The sequence below is a fragment of the Barbus barbus genome, assembly GCF_936440315.1.
Source record: "Barbus barbus genome assembly, chromosome: 1".
Taxonomy (NCBI): domain Eukaryota; kingdom Metazoa; phylum Chordata; class Actinopteri; order Cypriniformes; family Cyprinidae; genus Barbus; species Barbus barbus.
The window spans coordinates 28,866,281-28,891,961 of record NC_136729.1 but is presented as its reverse complement, the minus strand read 5'-3'; the positions used below and the strand labels follow the sequence as shown (position 1 = coordinate 28,891,961).

Genomic DNA, 25,681 nt, shown 5'->3' with positions numbered 1-25,681 from the left:
AATATATGCTTAATATGAAATAGATGTACGTATTTATTATATTATGGCTTAGATATTTAATTAGATGTGAAAGGTAATAGCGTCTGTTTAATTATGAAAGAAATAAAGCATAATAACCTATAGCCCTACAAATGTGACTTCTTGAAAAACAATGTTAGAAATCATGAATTAAGCTCATATTTCTTTTAAATATTTTGTGGTCAGCCATTTAGCCGTAATAATCATAGACTGTATGGTAATAATAGATTTAATTAATTTATAGTAACTTTTAGATTGAGTTATGCTTAACCTAATTACCTTTTGAGTTCACATCACAAATATATATTGAGTTGAATTAACTTTTGAGTTAAATGAACTTACTGTTATGTTTTACAGTGTGTAGAGGATATTTTCTTGGCACACTTTGGGCCCCTTAGGACCAATTGTGTATCATTTGAATGCCACAGCCTACCTGAGTATTGTTGAATGTCCATCCCTTTATGACTACAGTGTACCCATCTTCTGATGGCTACTTCCAGCAGGATAATGCACCATGTCACATAGCTCAAATAATCTCAGACTGGTTTCTTGAACATGACAAGGAGTTCACTTTACTCAAATGGCCTCCACCAGATCTCAATCCAATCGAGCACCTTTGGGATGTGGTGGAACAGGAGATTTGCATCATGGATCTGCTGCCGACAAATCTGCAACAACTGCGTGATGCTAGCATGTCAATATGGACCAAAATCTCTGAGGAATGTCTCCAACACCTTGTTGAATCTATGCCACGAAGAATTAAGGCAGTTCTGAAGGCAAAAGGGAGTCCAACCTGGTACTAGCAAGGTGTACCTATAATAAACTGGCCAGTGAGTGTATATATAGTTATGATATGATTTTGAAATTTAAAAAAATATATATTTTACTAAAGAATTTTTGGGTGATAAGGATTATTAGACTGTACTGCAAACTATAAAATAAAGAGAGCCACTTAATCATGTTTCTTTTATTATAATAATATTGGATTAAAAGAAAACACAATCACTTCTACCCCATTAGTTGAACTCTTCTCAGTGAAAATGAGAAAATGAAGATTGAATTTTCTCATATGAACTGAAGAAAAGTTGTGTGAATATAGCTTTTTAGCCCCCGCTACCTCTATGAACCGTAGGGGGCTTTTGATGAAGATGGCTCGCTAACAACCCGAGAAAAGCACGTTTATTTTGCCTAAAACTGAGTCATCTAAATGAATTATCTAAAACAATTTACTCCCCACCCCGTGTCGTACAGGAGACAGAACAACACAACACAAACTGATTAATGCATGTAGGCTGATTATACATTTCAACCCTGACAGCACCTGAACTACTCCATTAACAATTACAAACAAGCAATTCACTCAAGGACTGGAAAGCTGACCCTATTGTTGGTCTGAAAAGAAACTCGTTCTAGTGTCTTCTCCACTATTGAGTGGAGTGACATTCAGACATTAAACATTTTAAACAAACTAAGAGTTACAACCAAAGATGTAACTATCATCATTTTACCTCATTCAAAAATATGATCTATTATATACTTGATGTGCAATACTGTATATATTGTATTCACTGTTACTAGTATTGTATTCACAATTATTGTAATACAACATTTTGTAAATCAGTCATATCCCACTGCTGCTACACTTGACTTATTTAACTGTTTTACTCTGTGTAGTCTGTATACTACAAACAATAATTATGTTTGTTTGATTGTTTTAATCCATTGTAGCCATCGCCATGTGATGTGCTAAAAATGGCAGTAAACTTGAGATTGACAAAATATTTGTTACCCCCCCCCCCCCCCCCCCCCCACCACCACCACCAATTTGCATGTGTTATAAATTAATATAAATATAAGTATTCAGTGTCTTTGTGGTATGGAGTACAATATTGGGAGACAGTAAAATAGATATCTTTTATTTTGTAATCAATTTTTAAAAGGCATGACTGGCAACTGGGACTTTTTCTTGAGGATGAAATTGCTTCGAAACATTCTTCATCCTAAACAAATAAAAACGTAAAACAATACAATCAGCATTGAAACCAGTTCTCATGTGTTTTAACCAGAACTTTGAGAACTCTTTATTGGATCGTGTCGCAGTACTCATGGCATTATGAATATTAGTGGCAGACAGGGGACACAGAGCTCCGACTAGGTGTGACTTTTGGCGGTGGTGGCTGGGAGATCATCCAATGGGCACCTGCTGCTGCTGCCACCAGCGTCTGTGCGGAGAGAACAAAAGGGGCCATTGAGCACATAACAGCTGTTGCGCTGTTGCCTGCCTGAGGGCCCCCCGGCCCCCAGGGTCTGTCTGCTGGGGGAAGACCCCTCCTCCTCTTCAACGTTGACCTCCATACAGCTCTTTTAAGAGACTGCATGATAGCCATCCTGCTGCCACATTGTTAAATACAGACCGGTGACGTGGGACTCCATTCACTGTCAACATGAGGAAGGTTAAGAGCTTAGCATGAGGGACACAAAGCTGCTAGGAGTTGATCGTTCACGTTGAGAAGCTTTCATGTACCTCATCTCCAAACCCCTTTTATAACATAAAACATGAGGTTTTTGTAATTACCTCGGTCTGCATTGTATGATACACAATGGTCATTGTTTGAGAATAGTTTGTATTGAAACAATGTATGCATGTAATGCTTCACTGAAATAATGCAAAGCATATTCAGCAGTTTGCCATTTTCAATAACTGAAATAATAAAGCCAAAACCAAAATTGCCTTAAGCAGATTCCAGTCACCAGCACAGCACCCAAACACTGCCAGACCAAGGCAGCAGAGCGATTGTCAGTGTGCTATGTAATGAATTACCCTTGTCTCAGCAGCAGCTGTTGAGGAGCTCACAGACCTCAAGTCCAGCCTTCTGATCGTGATAGACAAAGCATCACACTGACATCTAGTGGATCATGTCCTAGGTCTCTCCGTAACACTCGTTCTCAGACTGCAAGCAGAGGGCACTGTGTATGTAGATGCACAAGCGAGACAGCCATTACAGGCCCTGTTCACCATTTTGTGACGTTTCATAGATCTCATATGTGATGCATCTGCTATTTTTGACTCGTGTTGTAAGACAGCCTGCAAGTGCACTTTTTTTTTTGCTACAGTTTGCATGGATTGCTCTTTAATGATTAGATCAACGTAGATATAAGGCTGTTCGTAATTCAATTATTCCAGTTCCATTCACAGCCAAATCAGGCTGCTTTACGTGCATGTCAAATTACACATGCTTGAGTTTTTCACATTAAGTTTAATGCGGCGCACTACAGGGTGTAGCCTTGTTGGGAAATTAAAAATAGTTTCCATCTAAATTATTGTTTTTTTTGCAATGCCTTAATTTCTACAGTGCTCATCGGTCTTGTTTCACTGACAAATTTAGAATTGTTAAAAACATTATATTTCATTTAAGTTTTTGATATATTTACAATAACATTAAAAACATTTTTTAAAAAAAAAGTATAGTCGACATAAGACATTGTGTTACACAATTTTAAAATCAAGTCACAATTAGTAATTTATACAAATTAAGAAACATCAGCATGGTATACGTAAAAACTGTCTGAGACAGTGGCTTTATTTAGACATATGATATAGACAAATGTAGCAGCATCTTGTTTAAAAACAAACCTATAAAAAGTGAATGGTCAAATTTGGTTACAAACACTTAGAAGGCGACCAGAGGAAAATCTTAAATATAAAATCTGAGTCCTAGCTTCTGAAGCTGGTGATTTCTCTGGTCCTTTCTGGCATTGGAGACTCAAGTCCCCATTGACAACCTGTCAGGATTTTGCTGGTCCAAATGGCAACCTGAGCCACAGAAACCCATGCCCATATTTGTGTGGGGATCTCTGTGGTCATCTTTCCATCTGCTTCAGTCCCACCCTCTTTTAGCAGCAATCAGAGCCAGAAGTAGCTCTGAGATTTTGGCAGGTAGTCTACATTTGTAAACAAAAATAAAAAAAATAAAATAAAATAAAAATGCCAAACCTTTGGACAATTAAAACAAAAGAAATTTCAGGTCTTTCAAGTCTCACATGAAAAAAAAAAAAAAAAAAAAACGCATAAGACTTTTTGGTCTTGAGTCTTATGCAGACGCATGTGAATTGATGCTTGGGTTTAAGCTGTAATGCCATTGATTTGTTGATTTTCATTTAAACTCATCAGTCAGGGTCGTGTCCTATTCCATACATTAACGAAGTCAGGAGACCGTGCTCTCGGGCTTCTCACTGCTGGGTGGTGGTGTGAGCACTCCACAGGGAACTGGAGATCTCTGACTGCTCTCAATATCCACTAGCTGATACGAGTGCACCCTTCCCTGAAAAATAAGACAAGAAACAAGAAAACTTTAGGCCAGAGGAAGTGAAAGCAGCAAATGTTGCGGCTGGGGAAAATTTGTGCAAAATTCTGTAGTGAGAACAAGATAGATGCACCTTTTTAAGCCCAATTTTAGTTTGTACATGAATACACGCACACAAATATTATATACAAATAAACAGACTAAAACCCAATTTAAGACAAACTAAGCTTAAAGGATTAAAACAAAGTAAACTTACCAGCCATTCCAAATAAGGCACATGGGTCTGGATATTGTGCATATCATCTGCTGCTATTCCTTTGAATGTCTTGAGGGCTGAGCTGCCTGCTTCACGGATTGACATGGCGAAAGGGACCATCCATCTCACACACTCCTCCAAGTCACACCACTTCAGCCCTGAAACCAAATAAATCAAAAGGTCACTTCCAAGCAAGTCAATTGATGTACATGCTCAAATGAACAGAGCCACTGAGAAGAAATTCACAAAAAAAAAAAAAATCATACCTGAAACTTTCATCACTAGCTCTAGAGAAGAAAAGTGGAAGAGTGCAGAAGCAGCGAGAAGGCCATAAGAGAACTCCAGACTTCTTACATCCAGTATACACAGATCCAAAAGCTAAAAGTAAAGAAGCCACAATAAGTAAATCATAAAAGAAAGACACATCCACAACACAAAGTTATAAACAATCTGTGATTTTCTTTTACTGGACACTGTGGACAGTTTAACAGGAGTAATTTTTTTGTTGTTGCAAACACGCTAACATTTCTGCTGTAGGTTCACAGCTTTCAACCCTCAAGCCCTTTAAAGAAAAACTAACAAAATACCTTGGAATTTAAAGTGTGTAGTTCACAAGTTTTAAAGATGTTCCTCATTGCAACTGTGGTAAAGGAACAGTAACTTGGACTGAACAATGTCTAGAGTTTGGAAGACTTTTGTCAAACAGGATATCCAGCGGGATATCCCTCATGCCAAACCTGTATGACTTGATTCAAAATATCATCTTCCACAGAAGAACACAAGTAACATGTTTGTGGTATCCACTCTATGGACACTTTTCTCAAAACAGCTTTCACGTTCCACAGAAGTCAGTCATTCATACAGGTTTTGAATTACAGGGGGACTAAATTACATCATTTTTTTGGGGTGGATTAGGCCTTTAAAGCACATTTTCAGTGCAGCTCCACAGATGGACTTTGTAGGGTGCATTCACATACTGGGGGCAGCTTTAAGAAAGCTAAAATCAGTAGCCTGCGTAACGGTTTCAAGCCTTCACGCTGCAGCCACAACATGTGCAGAATATAAATGTAATTGAACCAGAGTCTTTTGTGGTAAATATAGTTACACACCATATTGTGATTTTAATGTGATTAATTGTGGCGTCTTACTTCTGCAATCTGCACAAATGTAGCCTGTGGGTACTGGGCCATGAGAACTTCAGCAGTCTCCTTTAGATAGGCCATCTGCATGTAGATGTTGAGCCAAGCAACTGGGGTTAAAGGACTCAAACTCCAATTCAACTCCTGAGGAACAACAAATTGTGTAAAGAGTAGTCCAATACATCATACAAGCAGCAGGGCTGCAGGTTTAGGCACAGTACTGAGATTAAATGATGATATACCTTCATGATGATAATCTCCATGCTAAGAATGCCATCCTCTGTGCAGGCCCCATCAGAAACGTAAGCAAACTGATGCACCTTAGGAGGGTAAATTTCCTTTGGAAAAAAATAAAATAAATAATTACGTCTTATTACATTTCAAGCTTACAACATTCAGACAAATGAAGCCCTTCCACTTTGAAACAAGTTTTTAAAATGCAAAATTACACTGCAAAGATATTACAATCCTTCTCAAAGAGTTCAGGCTGAAATATAAAGGCATCTACAGGTAGAACATACCTCCATTTTGGCAGCGATGAAGAGACAGGAGATGCCAACAAGCTGTAGTGTTGTTTTGAGAACATTGTCTTGTGTGGCCATGAAGCGATCAAAGTAATCCTGACCCAAGTAAAATGTCTCACGGTGTAACTTGTACACCTCACATACCTGAAAAAACAAAACAGCACAGTTCATTGAGTGTCAAAAGCCACCATACAACAGTTCTCTATTTTTAAGAAAAAAATAATTTCCAGAAAATTTAACCTTTATGCACATGTTAGGATAAGCATTCAGTGCATGTGTTTTAGGGCTGTAACAGTTATTAAAAAAAAAAAAAAAAAAGGTTTTCAGCTTGCTGATTCCTAATTTTCAGCCAAATAAATGCCATTTTTGCTGTGTTCAATACATACAATATGCATTAAATGGTTATTTATATACACAAGACTAATGACAGGAGAAAGCAATGTAGGTGTTGTGAGAAAAACTGTTCACAGTACTACAGCTACGTTTCTCTCATATGCCATTTTTAAAAAGCTCATGGCTCGCCCAACTCAGAAACTTCAGTATCAAAATGACCTACAAGTTTCCCAGTTGAAAATAAGACTAGTTCATGTCCAATTTCTAAGTAGGAAACTCATTCACGATAATTCCAATAGCATGTGAATGCAGCAAGACACGCACTAAAATATATTTTTAATCAGTTTCTGGATACCACAAACATGCAGACAAGAACATTTCATCCTTGTGCACTGTGTTGATCAGGCATGCCATCAAATGGATGGAGTGTTTGCATCAAAAGCAAAGTGTACTTTGGGCTGTACTTGTAATTAGTTTTTAAATTTAAGAAAAGGCTGTTCCCCAAGTTCTCAGGTTTAGTAAACAACTTGAGGTTTAGACGAGAACGAGGGAGCTTGTAGTGTCCCCACCCCTCTTAATGAGATTAAGACGTGTGAATGGTTAAACAATGATTACAAACCTCCATTAGCCAATCCAGCAGAATCGCTCTCATTTTGGGTTGGAGATTTGGATGTCTCTCCATAACATGCGTATCTCGCAGGTAGAGCTTGTCTTTTCTGAGCAGGTTGTTCCACACATCATCTCTGCTTGCCCAGCTGTGTGAAATTACAATAAAATTACTGCATGTAACGTTCCAAAACAACTGATCCACCTATTGATATGATAGAACAAAAGCAACATTTTGTCTGAATGAATAAATAAAACTCCAAGTGGGTTGGGCTGAAGATTAATGCTGATACGTCGACAAATCTTTAGAAATGTTAACTTTTACATTTAACACCATGCATAATCACAGCACAGTCGTTAAAACCGCGTTAAGGATTCTTGTCAGACAAGATATTCTACTGGCAAATTTTTTTAGACATCTCAATCTAACATCTTAAAGTTCGAAAAGTCATAAATCTCTCACCAGAGGGCCGGCAGAGGGGTAGAGCGCGTTGGGGTGACAAAAATGTTTTCTGAGGCATACTGTGTGAATCCCATGCTGCCAACAGCAACCGGTTCCTCGACCTCATCAGGTGTGGGGATCCGCCTGCATGGGCTTGTGTAACCGGTGTTAGGATTCCAGCAGGCCTGTGCAGGAGGACAAGAGGAGAGAAGAACGAACCAAAAACAAAAAAAACAGGTAAGCGCTCTAACCGATATAAACAAATACAACAGCCCACCCTCTGGCATTTTGAAAAGGACCTTCCAAGACACAAAAACAACTTGCTATGTAAATTCAAGCCATGACATCAACCCTAACCACTCACGATTAAAAGGTGGCTGTTGATAAATATATTATTTCGCAGGGCTGTGACCAGCATAGACATTTAATTAACTTGACTGTGTTCGGGTTGTTGACAATGTTTTAAAAATGTACATTTTTAGACTGGTCTACAACAGCGGTCTCAAAAATATATAAAACAGGCAGATATTGTTTACAGGTACCAAACATGAATTCCAGTTTCAGTTTAACAGTGAAAGATTGTGAGGTAAGACACAAGTAGCTAAACATGTATTACTTGACAAGAGTTCTTCATTTATTCCCTTAAAACCATTAAGATTTAATTTGATTCCTTTAAATAATAAAAGACCATTACAACTTTGCCTCACTCCATCCAAAAAGACATTGTCCAAAACACTGTTATGGCCTTGATATTGGGTTCAAAATCTATGTATACATTTACCACAGATCGTATTGAACAATTTCAGTACATTTTAGACACAAGTCTCATTATACATCACTCTGCAATTAACAGAAGGGACTAAAATAAAAGTGAAATTAGTTAGGTTAATGATATGCCATGCCTGGCGAGGCCTTTGGACACACACACACACACCAGTCATGACTCATTTATACCTGGGAAGCACATGGTTTCTTTCTTGTCATCTCTGTGATCTCTTCATCTGGATCTTGTAAATGCTGAAAATTGAAAAACAAAACAGTCAGAGACTTCATCTTTAAGAGTTTTTAGTGCAAGTATTAGTTGAAGAACGGTGTCCTTACAATAGCCACGTCTGCTTTTCTCTTCCTGAGACGCACTGAAATAGTTATAGGAGCTTCATCTGTAGTGTTAACCTGCTCTGTTCGTAGCCTGCATCGAAAAATGATATTGTTACATTTCCACATTGACCTGAAACTCCGTGAAAGGCAGTAACTGGGCTAACTCGCTGCTGCAACTTTTCCATGCACAACGATGGTCAAAACCGCCTTAAAAAGAAACTAAACTTACACTTTCTTGCTTGGCATCATATCCCCGCGTATGACCTTCTTGAGTGTCGAGAGCCTACAATATAAAAATGTTACTTTATAAAAATGTCCGATTTGTGGCGTTTAATCCCAACCCCCCTCATGCAAGTCTTCACAAAGCGTTTGGGCGCGGGGAAACAGAGCTGGGCACAATGTTCAAGAGGTCAAAACTACACGAAAAACACAACCAATCACTTCAAAACCCCAGATATAGGCACTTCACAGTCTATATTTTCAAAGAAACCCCAGTGCATGGTCATATTTCTATCGTTTGTATTAAAACTACACGTTTGCTTAGCTCTACCCATGGGAGGCAGAAAATGGCCGAGCCAATCATTATTCCTCATTTCATTGAACCCGCTCTCGAAGCATCTTAAAGCAAGAAACTAAAGTCTCTGCAATCCGATATTCCCAAATTTGCTTCCCCAAACCCCTTTAATGCATTTTACAAGTTTAGTGTTACTTTTCCCGATCTTTAACAATAACCCCACGCTTGTGCAACGCCCGTACCTTATTGTGATGCTCTCTGAAAATGCCTTCTCTCCACGGATGTCCTCGAATGCAAAAGTTAGGATGGTGTCACACAAAGCATTATTTAGTAAAACTGCTCCAATAATCTGTAAACAGGCAGCATATGGCTAAGCTGTGATGTGTTCCGGAGTCCACTCGCTCTGAGCTGGCGCCAGTAATTTTGCGCCTTGTCTTATAACCCGCCAGCAGTCGTTAAAAGGGGCCGTCAACGCGGGTCATTTAAAATCCCCGCTCTGCTACAACAACAGCGAAACCCTGCGATCGGTGCCGCTGGGGGACTGACACCAGCACAAGCCAGCACGCGAAATCCCGACGTTATTCTTCAAATATTTAATGTCAATAAAACAAAGTTTAGAAACGTGAACATTTTGCCGGCAAAATGAGGCGTGTGTTTGAAGACGTCACTTGGGGGGCGGTACCGAGGTAGCGGAAGTGCGTCGAGCACATGGCTAGCAAGCTCGAGAAGTAAACAATCCGAGTGTTTGGTCTAAATAGTTGGATTTTATCACGCTGTTGTGTTGGTAACATATAAAATGCAATGTTTTGGCTGTGCTGGGCTGGCTGTTTGAGATGTCAAGTGTTGTCACGGGGATATAGCGCATTTTTCTGGTTCCGCAGGCAAACCAGTTTCACTATTGACTGGCGCCCCCTTATATACTACAATATACAGCTGCGTATCAAATGTGTATTTTTTTACGTGCTCATGTAGAGGATTTAATACATGTAGCTTGGGTGTGGTCATTAAATCCGCACTTTCTATCACTAATATAACCTTTGAGCAGTCACATGACCATCAAAACACACAGATCTGGGGTTTGTTCACTGAAGAAATGAAGTTTTTCAATCTTTTCGGGCGCTTAAAATCAAATGTCATAGGCATGATTCACGTCGGAGCCTTGCCAGGTAATTAACGCATTTATGTCACCAGTACAAACTTAACAGAGAAGAAACATTGGAACTCTTAATTTATTTCTTTGGCAGGAACCCCCTTGAACCGCGCAACTATCTCTGAGATCTCAGAGCAGGCATGTCGACAGGCGGACATTTACCACCACGCAGGACTTGTATGTGTTCAATATAAGTGAGATGTAATGTATATATCAGCAAAGAATTATAATCATATCGCGCTTTCTCATATTCGAAAGCTTATTAGCGGTGAATGAATCATTTGAATCTGTTCCATGAATAACGGGTGTCGGATCTTGGCATCGGTTCAAATGATTCATGAACCGGTGAGATTCTGACTCATTGAACAGAGAATCATCTTCCACAGAGTCGTAATGAGTCAAGAACACAGGAGCATTTGATAGTGAACCCAGGATTGGACTGATGGGGTAAAAAGTTACTTAAAATGCATAATGATGACAGTTATTAATTATAACGTTTTAATAATCATCCTCTTGAGAATGTGGTAAAGTCCAAACAACTATAACGATAACGACACAGAGGAACGATATCGTGGGAATCCAATCACTTTCCTAAATAACTATTTTCTTTCAACTGATAATAAAATATTGATAGCGATCCGCTTTAAGAACTTAAGCAATAACGCGCGCCTGTAATAAACAGCACATTATCTTTCGTTGGTGTAAACATCAGTATATTTATCGTTCTTGGTGTAAACATGAACTAGGACTGAACATGAAATTGCAATAAACAACTTTATTAATGTAATCTCGAAAATGGCATATGACTTTGGTGGAAAGTTTTTGTAAGAGTTTTTCAAGCGGTTCTTTTTTGCTGTTCAAAAGAATCGATTGGTGGAAACGAGTCAGAAAAGTAGTTGTACTACTCGTCGCTTCTAGCCAGTACGGGTGCCTGCAAGGCCCATACCTTGCGTTCTTTAGGAGATCTTTTTCCATGTTATTTCAAATGAGACTGAACGAAATTACACCAAAAGAAGTCTTGTATATATTAGACTTTGGATTTTACCTTTGTCAGTTGTGTTTCTGGCCAGTGTGTTCAAAGTGTGATTCCTAATTTCAGACAATTCTGTCTTTGACAGGATGGGCTAATCATTGAAAATATGCATGATATTCCATACACCCTTGAGGTGGGTCCAGAAGTGTGTGCATCCATGACAGCTGTGTGTGCAGCAGTCAGGGGGCTGTATCCTTCTTGGCCGCTTGGTGTTCAGATTCTCTCAGCTGCAAACCAATCAGCATTGGCTGCTGCCCTGGCCTCAGGTGTTCACATGACTGTACAAGCCATCACGAATGCCATTTCAAACCAAAGTATTCTCTGGCAAGACATTTAATGAATATTAACTTCTCCACAGGGCTGGATTTCATTCGTGCAGAGGGGTTTGTGTTCTCACATGTTGCAGATGAAGGCCTGTTAAATGCTTGTGCTGGTGAGCTGCTGCGCTACCGCAGACACATTGGAGCAGAGCATATTCAGATCTTTACAGACATCAAGAAGAAGCACAGGTATGATCAGATACGAGTACGTTGCTTGCAGCTGGCTGGACACAGAGCTCTAAAAGAGGCACAACACACTGTGGTGGTTTCGGTGTTATTATGTCACATGATCACATGAGTTATATTTGAAAACGGTCATTACAGTGCTCATGCCCTAACTTCAGATGTCAGCATAGCTGAGACGGCCCAAGCAGCGGAGTTCTTCCTCTCTGATGGAGTCATCGTCACAGGAACTGCCACTGGAGCGCATGCTGATCCAGAGGAACTGAGGGGTGAGTCAGGCAGCCTAATGGCTTGATACACTTTAATGTGACTGTAAAAGTAGTGTGTGTATTTTTATGTTGCATACTTAAATCTTCATTATATCATTAAATAAATTGTGATGCTATCCAGTATGTCATTTTATTCAATGCACAGCATTTAAAAGTTGGCAAGTTTTTAAAATGTTTTCAAAAGACGCCTATTATGCTCACCTAGGTTGCATTTATTTGATCAAAATACAGTAAAACAGTAATATTATGCAATATTATTACAATTTTAAAATATCTTTGCTCTATTTTAATATATATTAAAATGCTTTGTTTTTCCTTTGGCAGTTTAATTTTCAGCAGTCATTACTCCAATCTTGGAATCTCTTGCCTTCCCTGGGAATCGAACCCATGATCTTGGCATTGCTAGCGCATGCTCTACTATTTGAGCTACAGGAAAGGCTAATATTTTTTAAACATTTATTGTGTTATGTATCTTTCAGGATGTTTAAATTTTTGAACGGTAGTATAACTTTTGTATTTGATGTATTAATTAGGCCATACTGTGGCCATCCTAGTATGCTGTGCATGTTTCAAGTAGGCAACTTTGATCTGGCACAGTACAAACCAGCTTATCTCATATGTCATCCTGACATTTGTCTGCAGCTTCCTAACAGCTCACAAAATAAAATCAAACTAGCGCTATTGCTAATTAGATATTTACTGATACAAACATCATTCATCGAGGTGTCTTATCGAGATCAGTTTATCATACAGAAAAACAAATAGAATGAACAGTAGCCTGCAAAGACAGGATGCTGTTTGACCTATTTCATAAATGGTCAACAACATGTGTACAGTGCCACACAAACAATTTTCCAGGGCTTTCATGTGACCAGCATGATGCCTGAGTTAACAGGACATTAGCCTTTTGCTTTTCCATGTCCTTTTACACTCCAACACTGCCTTTAACATTTTTTTATAGAGAAAATTAATACTTTTGCACAAAAATATTACTAAGGACTTTTACATTGATACAGTTCATTAATACAATTCTTTTTAACTTTCTATTCATCAGAGATGCTGAAAAAAATTTCACGGTTTCCACAAAAATATTAAGCAGCATAACTGTTTTCAACATTGATAAGATTTTTTATTTTTTTTATCTTGAGCATCAAAATAGCATAATTTCTAGAGGATCATGTGACACAGAAGACTGACGTAATAGCTGCTGAAAATTCAGCATGTCCACCACAGGAATTAATAACTAAATATATTAAAATATAAAACACTTATTTTAAATTGGGCATAATTTCACAATAGTACTGTTTTTACTGTATTATTTATCAAACAAATGGAGCCCTGGTGAGCAAAGCTGTACAGCTTTAACACTAATGCACTTTTGTGTTACACTCTCAGTGTTCAGTCCCATTCAGAGGTTAATCTGCTAATTTAGAGGTTAATCTGCTTCTAATATCTAGTGGAGCCCATCAGCCAGGTGTGTCAGTCCTTAAAAACAGTGGTGTCCTTGGGCAGACAGGATGCTGCACAGCCCCGGCCTGCTTATTGCCCTCCCTCAAAGCCAGTGGCCTTGTATAGGCTAACATAGACACCAGCGCTGCCAGCTATTTTAAATCCCACTTCCAGATGGCTGGTGATCATGGAAGGCTGTAAACATAGGCATGAAAACCAGGTCCAGCCTAGTCTGCCACTGCCCTGCTGCCTACTTTGGACTTGTGCCTATTGCCTCCCTTAGTTCTGATCCATTGGACTGGGGAAGCTGTCAGATGGAGGATGAGCCACAGTCTGCCAGAATCCTCATTACAATGAAGGAACAACGTGTTTTTGTATTTTTATGCATGCATGTAGCTGAAAGATGTTCTCACACTCGTGTTCTGCCGACCCGTTTTCTGAGCCCTATTTGTGTAACAGAGGTAACCCAGTCTGTCCGGATCCCTGTTCTCATCGGCTCTGGTGTAACCCATGATAATGTGGAGCACTACCTTCAAGCAAGTGCCATGATCATTGGCTCCCATTTCAAGAAAGGAGGTTACTGGGCAAATGGTGTGGATGCTGAGAGAGTCAAAAGGTTCATGGGGAAGATGCATGAACTTCGGGAGTAACTGTTTTAATTCAAATTGTGTAAAAATAAATATAAGCAATGTGAAGATAAAATATTTATTTTTCACTTTTTAAAAGGTTTTATCAAATACATTCTTGAAGATAAAAAACACCAAAAAGGCATTTAAATATACAAAGTCAAATAACGGTTATGAACACTATAAATCACTGGCAGTAAATCACAGCATATCGCTTTGTCATGTGAGTATCACCTTAATATTTAATGTAAAAATAATGCATTGTCTTGTACAGTTTTCAATTTATTTTAGGCTCTTTTTTTTTTTAGTTAATATTCATTCACCAGTCACAGCTAAACTAAAATAGAAGCACACACACATCATTACACTGTATTAAAACGTTTAAATCCTAGACTATTAATGCAACTCACTTGCAATTTTTTAACACATGCTTTTCAGAGTTATTTCAGTGTCAGACTATCAGTGAGACTTTCTCCCTAAGATAATAACGCACTGCATTTATCAAAATGTTTTTCTTAAACCATACTAGTCTCATAGGGGAATGGTTTCATGGCACGATTTGCAAACATACCCCTTTAAAAAGACTATTAATTTATCACAAGACTGGTTGTTCAGTGGTTTCAGATGCAATTGATTTTTCTCAATAGTTGTACAGGCGCTGAGTGGGCTGTTTGCAGTAGCCATAGCGGCGCTCTGAAGGTGAATGGCATGTTCTTGCGAGGTTCTGCCTGTTGAGGGCACCACGGGTCAGCTTTCTGTGCTCATTATAGAGTCTGGCACGATGCAATGAGAGCAGAATGGTGCTGCAGGGCAAGGGGCTGCCCCATGCAGCTAACCGCCAAGAAACGTGACGTCTGATTGGCACAGGCCTAAAGGGGTAGATTGACAAATCACGAGCCAACATAACCACAGTTACAACATGGATATATAGGTTACATATCAGTGTGACATCAATGGATTTGTTTTCTTCATATTATTTGGGTATGACTTTTGTGCTTATGCCTGGAGCCATAAATGTGGCCCATATGGAATGCGATTCTCAAATTCAATCCACAGACCTAGCTTGTGTGTGTGTTTATAAAATATTGTTTAATAGATAATTTCGTACACATCTTATTTACACTACCATGAAGGCCAGTAAGATTTAAAGTTTAAGTTTTTTAAAAGAAATCAATAATTTTATTCGGTAAGGATGCATTGAATCAAAAGTGACAAAGATTCATATTTCAAATAAGTGCTGTTCTTTTAAACTTTATATTGATAATAATATATATTATAATAAAATAAGTTTCCACAAAAAATTTGGTTTTTGCTTATACTAAGCAAACCTGTTTTCAAAACTAATAATAAATGTTTCCAAATCAGAATATTAGAATGAGACAATGAAGACTGAAGTAATGATGCTGAAAAATTACACAAATATCTTTTGTCAGGAATAAATTACATTTTATGTTCAAATGTAACAGTTATTTTTAACTATTATATTTCACAAATTTTGTTTTTATTGTATTTTTAATGAGTTGCAGCCTTGTTGAGCATGAGACTTCTTTCAAAAACATTACAAAAAACTTACTGAGCACCAAACATTTGAACAATAAAGCATATAAACATGTGATTTTAAGTTATTTAAATAATAAATATTAGCACTAGAAATGATACTCGCTAAAAAGTTGTAATTGTTGTTAAATGTACCTAGCCATGTCCTCTGTTTCTTCATCTGAGCCAAGGTCTTCCTGATCGCGCCTCATTTGGTATACAGACATGCTGGGGTGCTCGATCAACAGGTTCTCAAAAATGTCTGTGTCAGCGGAACCAAGTGACCGATTCTCTGCACAGGAAACATAAATGACTTCAATTCAATAGCGTTACTTGAGTAAGCTGTACAATATGAGGGAGACTGGGACTAATTGTGTTTTTTCACAAGTAAGATGACTACTTTTTAAGTTTTAGATTGATAAGATAAACAAGTGTATGAAATTAAACCACCACACTACTAGGATACATTTAGACAAAATAATGAAAGTTGTTTTTAACTGCTCAACACAAGGTTAGTTTTGTCATGTATTTTTTTTTTAAATGTTACACTTTTTTGATTATTTATTACAATGTCACTATTACTTTTGAATTTTTTATCCCATGGTGAAAATTGGTTTTCATATGTCTAGTGACCTGGCCGGTTTTCCTTGTATATCCAACACACACAGAGGCTAGAAATAAAAGTAATGACACTCTAAGTTGATATGATTACTAATTTACATCAATAAACCTACGAATTATTCTTTACTGTAAAAATCAGTCACCTTTTATCAGTAATTGAAAAGTATAACCAAAGTAACTCACCGTGTATCTTTATAATAACCCATTCTCCATCATCAAACTCAAGGAGGTTCGCACAGTTTTCAGTTTCTTCTGCAACATCGCTGTCTTTCTCTTCTCTTCCCACCAGCTGTGCAAGGAATCTACTGATCATTTTCTGTTATGACTTTGTCAGACCGCTATCTGTTAAAAATATATATATCAAAAAAGAGTTATGTTGCCATCTAGTGGAATCGACCCCCAATGCAATATTTTCCCATATTTTGCATGCAAGTATCTTTCCCTCTGTTGCTAAAATTGTTGATGGAAAGTAACGTGCAAAGTGTCTCATGAGACACCGTAGACAGCTAATATTAAATGTTAATATTAAATGTAAGGTCATGTTCTGCTGGCCTGGTACAACTAAAGCACCTGGCACGTATCAGCTGGTTGAACTGAGACACGGTGTGCCCTTCCACAGATGTCTTATTTTTAACATTGTCTGACATTCCTTTCTAAATTTAGCTTGAGTTTAGATTAAATTCATGTATGAATCAGATAATCAGTACTCCTGTATAGAATAAGATATGTGCAGGCATGTCATCCTGCTTTGCTAAAGGCAAAAACTAGGAGTAATGTTGCAAACTTGAGTCCAGCGTTCAGACACAAAACTGGCTTTTTTTTTTTTTTTTTTTACAGGTTTGAATAGCATCCAACTTAAAACGATAACTTATTTGTACACACCAGATGACTTAAACCAACGTGACTAATTGTTTATAGCACTTTTTAAGACCCTTTTGAATATATTTAATTTATTTGAAATATTGGTGATGAGAATTGTTTTTTCTAATTCCAAACAAAGGCAACGCTGGTTCATCTACTGTATTTTATTTTTTTTGTATTTTTTACACGAGTTTACGATGTTTCTTGCTCGTTTTTTTTCATCATCAGTCAAGAACTATGCACTGTTATGTTTATTATTAATACCCTAAAATTATCCACAACACACGTCATTGAAGTGGGACAGGAAGGAGTGACCAGCTGTAGCCCTGACCATGTAAAGCTCCTACACTTGTTTACAGTAAAACACTGACTGTACATTTCTTCATATCTACAGAAATAACTCTAACCATAAACATAAGAATAGTTCAATAGACGGATAATCGAAGAAACTAACGACATTAATGGATAACAAAATGCTTTTGCTTTGCTTTTCTTTTGCATTTTAATAAACAAATAAACAGCGTTTAAACACATTTGAGTGTAGTCAGCTTAATTAAACTGTACAGATCAGTGTACGTTAGTTTTCTCGAGAAAACAAAACACATTCACAGGCCACTTTAAACTGCAAATAAATTTGTCATTTAAGAAAGATGCGGTAAAAAGCATTATAAAACCGTTTAAGGTTTGCCCACCTTATTAGCTGTCATAAAAGTATTTTTTGCAGCTTGAATGCTTCTGTATTCTCTTTATTGTGTCGCAGTCGCTCCTGTGGCGTAGGCTACAGTCTGGACTTGTTTATGTACCCGAGGCTCCTCCCCCTTGTTCTTGACTGTACTCGACTTGACGTCGATAAGCCCCGCCCACGAGGCTTGGCGTCACAGTGGTATTCGCACATGCGGATGTCCTTGTTTACATACACACTGGGTCTCACAGATGTTCACAGATATCTTAAACAACACTGAAGAAAAACATTGATTTATTGGTCATGGTGCTGCACAATATAACAGCAAGCTAAAACCAGTCAATGTATAAAATTCAGAACTGAAGAGTGTGACATTTTATTTAAAAGTTTGTCATTCTTTTTCTTTTGCACTGTATAGCATTCATGTAACTTTGTAAATAGTGTTAGGTAGGCTACTAAAGAGGGCTGTTCTTGTAACCCACTACACTACACCATGGTGTAGCCAAACAGCAACTGAAAACATGGACATTGAAAAGTTAGAGCATGAATTTATGATTTTTTCCCCCTCAAAATAATTATAGGCGACCAACCCTATCACCACTACACATTTTATTTATAACCTATTTTCCCCATTTTATTTTTATGCTTTTGGTATGGACTAAAAAAACTAACTTTTTTTGCGTCACCTTTGCTCCTGCAGCCTAAATCTTTCTTTCTTTCAACTTCTGTCACTTTGAAGGGTGGTGTTGTGACACACACCACATGTTGCCCTCTAGAGGCCAAAACAGCGTGGGACAATCTTCTGTATAACATGAGCCAATGGCAATTATTTTATTTTACCTGTTTATGTGTGGGGGGGGGGGGGGGGACAAAAACAAAAAAACACTTTATGAGAAACATCTCCTAATAATTACATTTTAAAATGAATTAATCTCATTTGGATGACTATCTTGGACCTGACAGGATCTTAGATGCATAAACTAATCTACCTAATATGAATTAGTGTGAGATGCGTCGTGTGTCGTGTTCCTATTAATGGCCATGGTGGTAACACAAATTAAAGCGAGGGGGCTGGGGGCCCGCATGGCAAGCAGCTCTACATCAGATGAACAGACTGCGGAAGTGTGCAAATGTACTTGAGCAATCCCTGATTTCACCCAGAGTGACTGGAACAGGCGTCTTCTAGCTCCTCTTTAAAGAAGAAAAGGTAAGCTTTTTAAAAACGAATTTCAATTTTTATCATATCAATATGTGACAAAATTATCTGAAAGTGAATTGAAATATATTTTGTTTTAAAATTATAGCCTATATTTTAATTATTGTTTGTTGTTTTTTTTAGATAAAATTGTTTAATCAATAATGTTGAATTTCTAACAAATTTCTGAAAAGAGTTTTTAAATTAGTATTTATTTTTCTATTGTTTGTTAGCAGAATAGTGAAATCTAAATGAAGGCTGTATTACTGTGAGCAATTAAATTAGCATATCATGGAATGATTTGAAATAGTTGATAATGTTGCATGTGAATGGACAACTCGTTGATTAAAGTACTTCATTTATGTTTTCATATCAGCGTGCATTTCTGTTCTTCTCATTTGTGTGTAAAAGGGCAAACGATCCATTAGTGTTTATTTCCAGGTTTCTCTTGACATCACAATGAGCAGTCGAGTGGATGATGTTATGGAGCTTTGCTGTGAGGTCTCGGCCAGCAGGAAGATGAAAGCAGCCGTGAAGAGCTCTGGAAAGGGAGCTGCAGCGGCTGGTGGAGGTGCTTTTGTAGGGGGAATGGTTGGAGGCCCAGCTGGAATAGCTGTTGGTAAGTCTATGCCTCTGTTTTCCATGCAATCCACAAACTTTCATCTACTTTCATCACAGGGTGGTGTTATAACATCATCTTTAATGCCCTAGTGCAGTGTTACTCAACCGTTTTTGCCTTCAGTATATAGGCTACTCCATCAACACCGAACTAGATAAAATATATATTATTATAAATGATAAATTTGATATATATATATATATATTACAAATATATAAATATTATAAACATACAGTGGTGTGAAAAAGTGTTGGCCCCCTTCTTGTTTTTAATTTTTTTTGCATGTTTGTCACACTTTAATGTTTCAGATCATCAAACTAATTTAAATATTAATCAAAGATAACACAATTAAACACAACATGAAGTTTTCAAATGAAGGGTTTTTTTATGAAGGGAAAACAAAATCCAAACCCACATGGCCCTGTGTGAAAAAGTTTCTAAAGCCATTTCTAAAGCTTTGGGATTAATATTTTTTAAGTTAGTAAAAGTAATAAGTAATAAGTTAGAAAAGTTAGGGAAGTTGTGGCCTAATGGTTAGAGAGTCGGACCCTCAAAGGTCGCGGGTTAGAGTCTCAGGTTCGGCAGGAATTGTAGGTGGGGTGAGTGAAGGTCCAGAGCTCTCTCCACCCTCAATACCACGACTGAGGTGCCCTTGAGCAAGGCACCGAACCCCCAACTGCTCCCCGGGCGCTGCAGCATAAATGGCTGCCCACTGCTCCGGGTGTGTGTTCACGGTGTGTGTGTGTTCACTGCTGTGTGTGTGTGCACGTTGGATGGGTTAAATGCAGAGCACGAATTCCAAGTATGGGTAATCATACTTGGCCACGTCACGTCACTTTCACTTGAAGTTTCAGTTTTATATACGTTTATCAAAGCACAACATTTATTTGAGCCTATGGTTATTTGAAATTGTAACAAAGCTATAGCTATTTACTCTTACGAAGATTCTGTGCATCTCTTAATACATTGTTTTACTCTAGGTGGTACTTTGGGAGGTCTCTTGGGAACTTGGATGACCAGTGGCCAATTCAAACCTCTTCCTGAGATCATCAAGGAGCTGCCTCCAAAATATAAGGAGAAACTGTATTCGGATGTAATGGGTGCATTGGGCACACTGGACTGGACAGACGTGACTGGCCTCATTCTTCTGGTTATGGGCAGTGCCACTCTGCAAGATCAAGTGCTTGCTGCTATCCTTACTTACGCCACAAAAGAGCTGAAGGCTGAAGTGCAGTATGGAAACTGACCACTAGAGGATTAATGTTCTCAGTCCTGCATCCTGTTGCTTTTGTACTCATTTCTTTCTCTGCAGCTCCTGTGCAAACTCTTTTTAAAGTATAACATTGTAGCCTCATGAAAACAATTAGTTATTTCTGTGCATAATGCAGGTTATTCTAATAAAACAGGTTAATTTGTGGAAGTGGTTGTTTTCAGTTAAAATTGTGTATGGTGCAGCTAAAACCAAAACAATTTTATTTCTCATTTAAGAAGTTAAAATGTAACCTATTGTTTGTTTCATATTTTTTAAACAATTAAATGAGTTGCATTTAAAAAAAAAAAAAATGACATATTGCATGATTTTAATAGTTATTTTTTTTTTTTTTTTATCCCAATAAGTTAGCCTACATTTTTGCAGCTACTTTCATGCTAGGTGAATTTCATTCTGGATAATAGTTTATCAAACATATCTGATAAGTCTTTCGCCGACTAAATGCAGTTCAACTGCAGCGTAAAAAATGGAATCTGCGAGCTATCTACTTAAAAAAATTATTGTAACAATATTACACATAATATTTTGAGTAGTTTTTAAGGCTTGATTTTTTTATGGAATCTACCTGAATAAATCATGCAAAATCTCCTAAATTAATCTGCGACACAATGAATTTAATATAGGCTAATTAGTGAAATGTGCTCATTTATTTGAAGTTCATTCTGAAAAGTCTGTGATTTTGAGTGAGGCTTGTTTGTATTTGAGTTATTTTGTACATTTAAAAGACTGTATAAGTCGCCTGAGAACACGCAGAGAACATCATGAGCACAGCACGGAAGTGTGCAATACAGCATGCTTATGAATATGAGACCGAAAGTCATTTTAAGTTGCCAACCCCCTGCTCTAGTTCAAAGACTGGAACGGGAAAAGGTAGGAACTGGAAAAATATCAACTATATTTACTTTATAATTAGGATTTACAGCGCGTCATTATTTTCTCAAACGATTAAACGTAGCAATACTTCGGAATGAGTTTCATTGGCTGTTTTTTTTTCTCTCTCTGCCGTTTTCTTATGTGTGGTGTGACATTATCGTTGTTTATCGCCAGGTTTTGTAACACTTCAAAATGGCAAATCGAAAAGATGATATAATGAAACTTTGCTGTGAAATCTCAGCAAATAAGAAGATAAGAGCAGCATTTCAAAACTCAGCGAAAGGAGCTGCTGTTGCTGGAGGAGCTGCTTTTGTTGGAGGGCTGCTCGGTGGTCCAGCCGGTATAGCTGTTGGTATGTAGGCTATACCTATATATAGGTTTTATGCGTGTTTTCCTCCTTTCAGTTTATCTAGTTCACATCTTAACCACAAGATGTTGCTATAGTATTATTTTATTAATTTATATAATCAAGGTGCTGCTGTGGGAGGTGTGCTGGGAGGATGGATGACCAGCGGCCAATTCAAGCCCCTTCCTGAGATCCTCATGGAAATGGCTCCTACACAGCAGGAGCAACTGTACTCTGATGTCATGGCCGTGTTGGGTACACTGAAGTGGACTGACATCCCTCAGCTAATCGCTCAAGTTAATGGGAATGCCACTCTACATGAGCAGGTCCTGGGTGCCATACTCAACTATACTAAAAACCAACTCAAAGCTGATGTGCGATATGAAGACTGGCCGCAGGAGAGTAAATGTCACTGGTTTAGTTTAGGTTTTATCTCTTTAATGTATACATTTCTCTTTTACTGGGGGATAGCCATTGATTTGAAACTTTTTATAACTTTTTAACTACCTGCTTTTTTCTTTTTTTGTTAGAAACAAATATGCTTATGGATGTTAGAGCATTACTAGTTCTAAATATATTAATGTCAGAAGACCGAAACATTGGCTTATTTGAGCTAGTTTCAATGCTTAAGGACAAGTTAGAACAAGTTGCATTCTTCATGTCATATGTGAGTTTAAAACACTATAGAATGTGTAAGATGTCACTATGCGAAAGTAGAATATTATAGACCATGTTGAGGCACAGTTTACAAATATGAAAAATAGGCATGATCATACATGATCAAAAGCACCTCCTCTCTTCATTCAAGTTGGCAATGCAAAATGTGCAATGTAGGTGTCATGCATACATATACACACACACACAAACACACACATCAATGCATGTATGTAAAATAAGGCCACTCTTTTGTATTTTTCTGGGTCTGAAAGAGATATAATTGTCTGAAAAAGATAAAATATCCAGCGAATAGCAATTATGTGGGCAAAAACACCTTGTTGATGCCAGAGGTCAGAGGAGAATGGCCAAACTGGTTTGAGCTGAAAGAAAGGCTGCAATAACTCGAGCTGAAAATAATAACTCTAATAACCACTCATTACAACTGAGGTATAGGGGAGAGCGGGGACGAAAGTAACAAAGCGATTTTCTCAGAACCCTTTTTACTTTTTAACTACCTGCCTTTTTTTGATGTTAGGGCATTACTAGTTCTAAATATATTAATGTCAGAAGACTGAAACACGGGCTTATTTGTTACAAAACTAGTTTCAATGCTTAAGGACAAGAAGGACAACAAGTTGTGACTAGTTTTATTCATGTGAGTTTAAAACACTATAGAATGTTTAAGATGTCACTATGCAAAAGTAGAATATTATAGGCCAGTTTACAAAAAATAGGCATGATCATGATCAAAAGCACATCCTCTCTTCATTCAAGTTGTCAATGCAAAATGTGTAATGTAGGTGTCACTGCATATTGAAATGAAAGCATAAATAAAAACATAAGTCAAAAATGTGCCAAACAAGTGCAAATTGTTCCACTAAAAAACAAACAAACAAAAAACAGCGGCCAGATATATATATATATATATATATATATAAATCGAGCTGAAAACAATAACTCGAATAACCACTCGTTACACAGCTGAGGTATACAGAAGAGTATCTCTAAATGCAAAACACATCTAACCCTGAAGCACACGGGCTACAGCAGCAGAAGACCACACCGGATGCCACTCCTGTCGGGTATGAACAAGAAACTCAGGCAACAGTTTGCAGGATAACATGCCATGTCACAAAGCTCAATTCACTTCTAACTGGTTTCTCAAACATGACACTGAGTTAACTATACTCCAGTGGCTTCCACCAGATCTCAATCCAATATGTAGTGGTGGAATGAGAGATTTGCATAATGGATGTGCAGCAATGTGATGCTATCATTTCTATATGAGCCAAAATCTCAGAGGAATGTCTCCAGAACCTTGATGAATTGATGCCACAAAGAATTAAGGCAGTTCTTAAGGGAGGTCCAACCCGGTAGAAGCTGTAAAGTTCCCGTTGAGTGTATGAGATTAGTTTTTTTTTTTTTGTCAGGGCACTGTTTCTATTTTGTCCAACAGAGCTGGGTAGTGACTGATTACATGTAATCTGGATTACGTAATCAGATTCCACAAATTAAGTACCTGTAATTAGATTAAATTACATTTTAAAATACTCACAGTCAGACTACAGTTATTTTTCTATGGATTACATGATTACATATTATTTACCCAAAAGCAATAAATTATTTATCATTTATTGATTCTCCCTAATTCCTCCTTTTCATCTTTTAAATGTTCCTTTCTAAAATAGCCTATACTACGTCATTCAGAAAGTCTTCCCGTTTTTTGTACATTCACACAGAGACCAGTCATTATCAGGTGGCTACATTGCATTTGACCAATGATTTACAAAAATCTCTACTTTTTAAAATTAGATTTTAAGTATCTTTGGTTATGGTCACATTACATGCGGGTAAACAAATAAAATATATATATATATATTTTTTTTTAGTAAGTATTTTGTTTTAATTGATTTTATAATGACTTATTTTAATTTAAAATGTTTATGTTTAAACTCATGACCCCCCTGCAGTTTCTTTACAAATCCCAGTGTGGGAAACCTTGACGTAATATAATGTTTAATGCACTTCATGTTGCTAATGATAATGCATGGAATATATTTTCTTAATCTTTGTATTTCTATATCGATATGGTACATGATTATCCTATTTAAATCCATGCAATAAACGAGATAGGTCAAAGGTAATCTAAAAGTAATCTATAAATAGTCTGATTACATTACCTAAAATGTGTAATGTAAGGGATTACGTTACTAACTACAATTTTTGTAATTTAGTAATATCCAGCTTTGCAGTTGTTCAACAGCTGGGCCTATTGGGAAAAGTACAGCAGGTTGCGTGGCAGTTTCTCAACACAGTTACATTATATTCAGGTGATGCTCCGATATAAATTAAAAGCATTATGAAAAGTCTCATAAGCATAACACAAGTTAAAGGGCCAGCACAAAGCGGCGGAGCAGACTGCGGAAGTGTGATGCCACTCAGACTGATTTCTTAAACTGAAAGTAACTTCAACAAGGTAGGCTAAAGTCTGACAGTTAGGCTATAATAAAGCTGTAATGTTGTTTACGAAACAAAACTAAATATTGCCAAAAGCAGATTTACATATTTTATGTAGCCTAACTTGTTTAGCTTGACATTTCTTTAGTTGGTTGTGGTTAAAGACTGTTTGTTTGATAAAAACCATTGTTTATATGAGTCTATGATTCTGTGCAGTGTTAAATCTTCTTACATTTGAGAATATTCAGCATTTTGATTCATGTTTCTCCTCCTCAGGCAGTGGTTTGAACACACAGCACA

At 37.4% G+C, this 25,681-nt stretch overlaps 5 protein-coding genes across 7 annotated transcripts; 3 read left to right on the top strand and 2 right to left on the bottom strand.

The window, feature by feature from the left end:
* Window positions 1–3,571: 3,571 nt before the first annotated feature.
* On the bottom strand, window positions 3,572–9,873 carry LOC306874674 (G1/S-specific cyclin-E1). The gene is made up of 12 exons (XM_079424880.1): window positions 9,477–9,873; window positions 8,950–9,003; window positions 8,724–8,811; window positions 8,577–8,639; window positions 7,644–7,807; window positions 7,194–7,329; window positions 6,239–6,385; window positions 5,960–6,055; window positions 5,727–5,861; window positions 4,845–4,956; window positions 4,579–4,736; window positions 3,572–4,340 (listed from the first exon to the last, which is right to left on the bottom strand). The coding sequence occupies exons 2-12, from the start codon at window positions 8,967–8,969 to the stop codon at window positions 4,224–4,226; spliced, it is 1,236 nt and encodes a 411-aa protein (XP_079281006.1). The 5' UTR covers window positions 8,970–9,003; window positions 9,477–9,873; the 3' UTR covers window positions 3,572–4,223.
* Window positions 9,874–9,900: 27 nt separating this feature from the next.
* LOC306874656 (uncharacterized protein F13E9.13, mitochondrial) lies at window positions 9,901–14,391 on the top strand. Of its 2 annotated transcripts, none has more exons than XM_079424845.1 (6): window positions 9,901–10,400; window positions 10,479–10,561; window positions 11,503–11,683; window positions 11,776–11,926; window positions 12,062–12,189; window positions 14,098–14,391. In XM_079424845.1, the coding sequence occupies exons 1-6, from the start codon at window positions 10,328–10,330 to the stop codon at window positions 14,286–14,288; spliced, it is 807 nt and encodes a 268-aa protein (XP_079280971.1). In that variant the 5' UTR covers window positions 9,901–10,327; the 3' UTR covers window positions 14,289–14,391. The 2 variants fall into 2 exon arrangements, with proteins under 2 accessions (XP_079280971.1, XP_079280972.1); XM_079424846.1 differs by having other exon boundaries at window positions 13,647–14,336.
* LOC306874665 (tumor protein p53-inducible nuclear protein 1-like) lies at window positions 14,332–18,240 on the bottom strand. Its single transcript, XM_079424869.1, has 4 exons — window positions 17,975–18,240; window positions 16,605–16,763; window positions 15,957–16,092; window positions 14,332–15,133 (listed from the first exon to the last, which is right to left on the bottom strand). The coding sequence occupies exons 2-4, from the start codon at window positions 16,732–16,734 to the stop codon at window positions 14,905–14,907; spliced, it is 495 nt and encodes a 164-aa protein (XP_079280995.1). The 5' UTR covers window positions 16,735–16,763; window positions 17,975–18,240; the 3' UTR covers window positions 14,332–14,904.
* An 835-nt stretch (window positions 18,241–19,075) lies between these two features.
* Window positions 19,076–21,327, top strand: LOC306876530 (protein C19orf12 homolog). Of its 2 annotated transcripts, XM_079427801.1 has the most exons (3): window positions 19,076–19,171; window positions 19,601–19,778; window positions 20,759–21,327. In XM_079427801.1, the coding sequence occupies exons 2-3, from the start codon at window positions 19,619–19,621 to the stop codon at window positions 21,022–21,024; spliced, it is 426 nt and encodes a 141-aa protein (XP_079283927.1). In that variant the 5' UTR covers window positions 19,076–19,171; window positions 19,601–19,618; the 3' UTR covers window positions 21,025–21,327. The 2 variants fall into 2 exon arrangements, with proteins under 2 accessions (XP_079283927.1, XP_079283928.1); XM_079427802.1 differs by having other exon boundaries at window positions 19,103–19,778; window positions 20,759–21,196.
* Window positions 21,328–22,113: 786 nt separating this feature from the next.
* LOC306870195 (protein C19orf12 homolog) lies at window positions 22,114–25,669 on the top strand (the record flags this gene model as incomplete). The annotated part of the gene is made up of 3 exons (XM_079417312.1): window positions 22,114–22,273; window positions 22,394–22,641; window positions 25,658–25,669. The coding sequence occupies 3 exons, from the start codon at window positions 22,114–22,116 to the stop codon at window positions 25,667–25,669; spliced, it is 420 nt and encodes a 139-aa protein (XP_079273438.1).
* Between the last annotated feature and the right edge of the window lie 12 nt (window positions 25,670–25,681).

Coding starts and splice junctions, on each gene's coding strand:
- LOC306874656 (XM_079424845.1), top strand. CDS start 10,328: ATGAAGTTTTTCAATCTTTTCGGGCGCTTAAAATCAAATGTCATAGGC. Junction 10,562..11,502: donor TTTACCACCACGCAGGACTT/GTATGTGTTCAA, acceptor TGTCTTTGACAG/GATGGGCTAATCATTGAAAA. Junction 11,684..11,775: donor GGCTGCTGCCCTGGCCTCAG/GTGTTCACATGA, acceptor ACTTCTCCACAG/GGCTGGATTTCATTCGTGCA.
- LOC306876530 (XM_079427801.1), top strand. CDS start 19,619: ATGAGCAGTCGAGTGGATGATGTTATGGAGCTTTGCTGTGAGGTCTCG. Junction 19,779..20,758: donor CCCAGCTGGAATAGCTGTTG/GTAAGTCTATGC, acceptor GTTTTACTCTAG/GTGGTACTTTGGGAGGTCTC.
- LOC306874665 (XM_079424869.1), bottom strand. CDS start 16,734: ATGATCAGTAGATTCCTTGCACAGCTGGTGGGAAGAGAAGAGAAAGAC. Junction 16,093..16,604: donor GGTTATTATAAAGATACACG/GTGAGTTACTTT, acceptor TTTCCTGTGCAG/AGAATCGGTCACTTGGTTCC. Junction 15,134..15,956: donor GAAACAGAGGACATGGCTAG/GTACATTTAACA, acceptor CTACCCCTTTAG/GCCTGTGCCAATCAGACGTC.
- LOC306874674 (XM_079424880.1), bottom strand. CDS start 8,969: ATGATGCCAAGCAAGAAAGT. Junction 8,812..8,949: donor ATGATGCCAAGCAAGAAAGT/GTAAGTTTAGTT, acceptor TTTTCGATGCAG/GCTACGAACAGAGCAGGTTA. Junction 4,957..5,726: donor CATTTGTGCAGATTGCAGAA/GTAAGACGCCAC, acceptor CTTTACTTTTAG/CTTTTGGATCTGTGTATACT.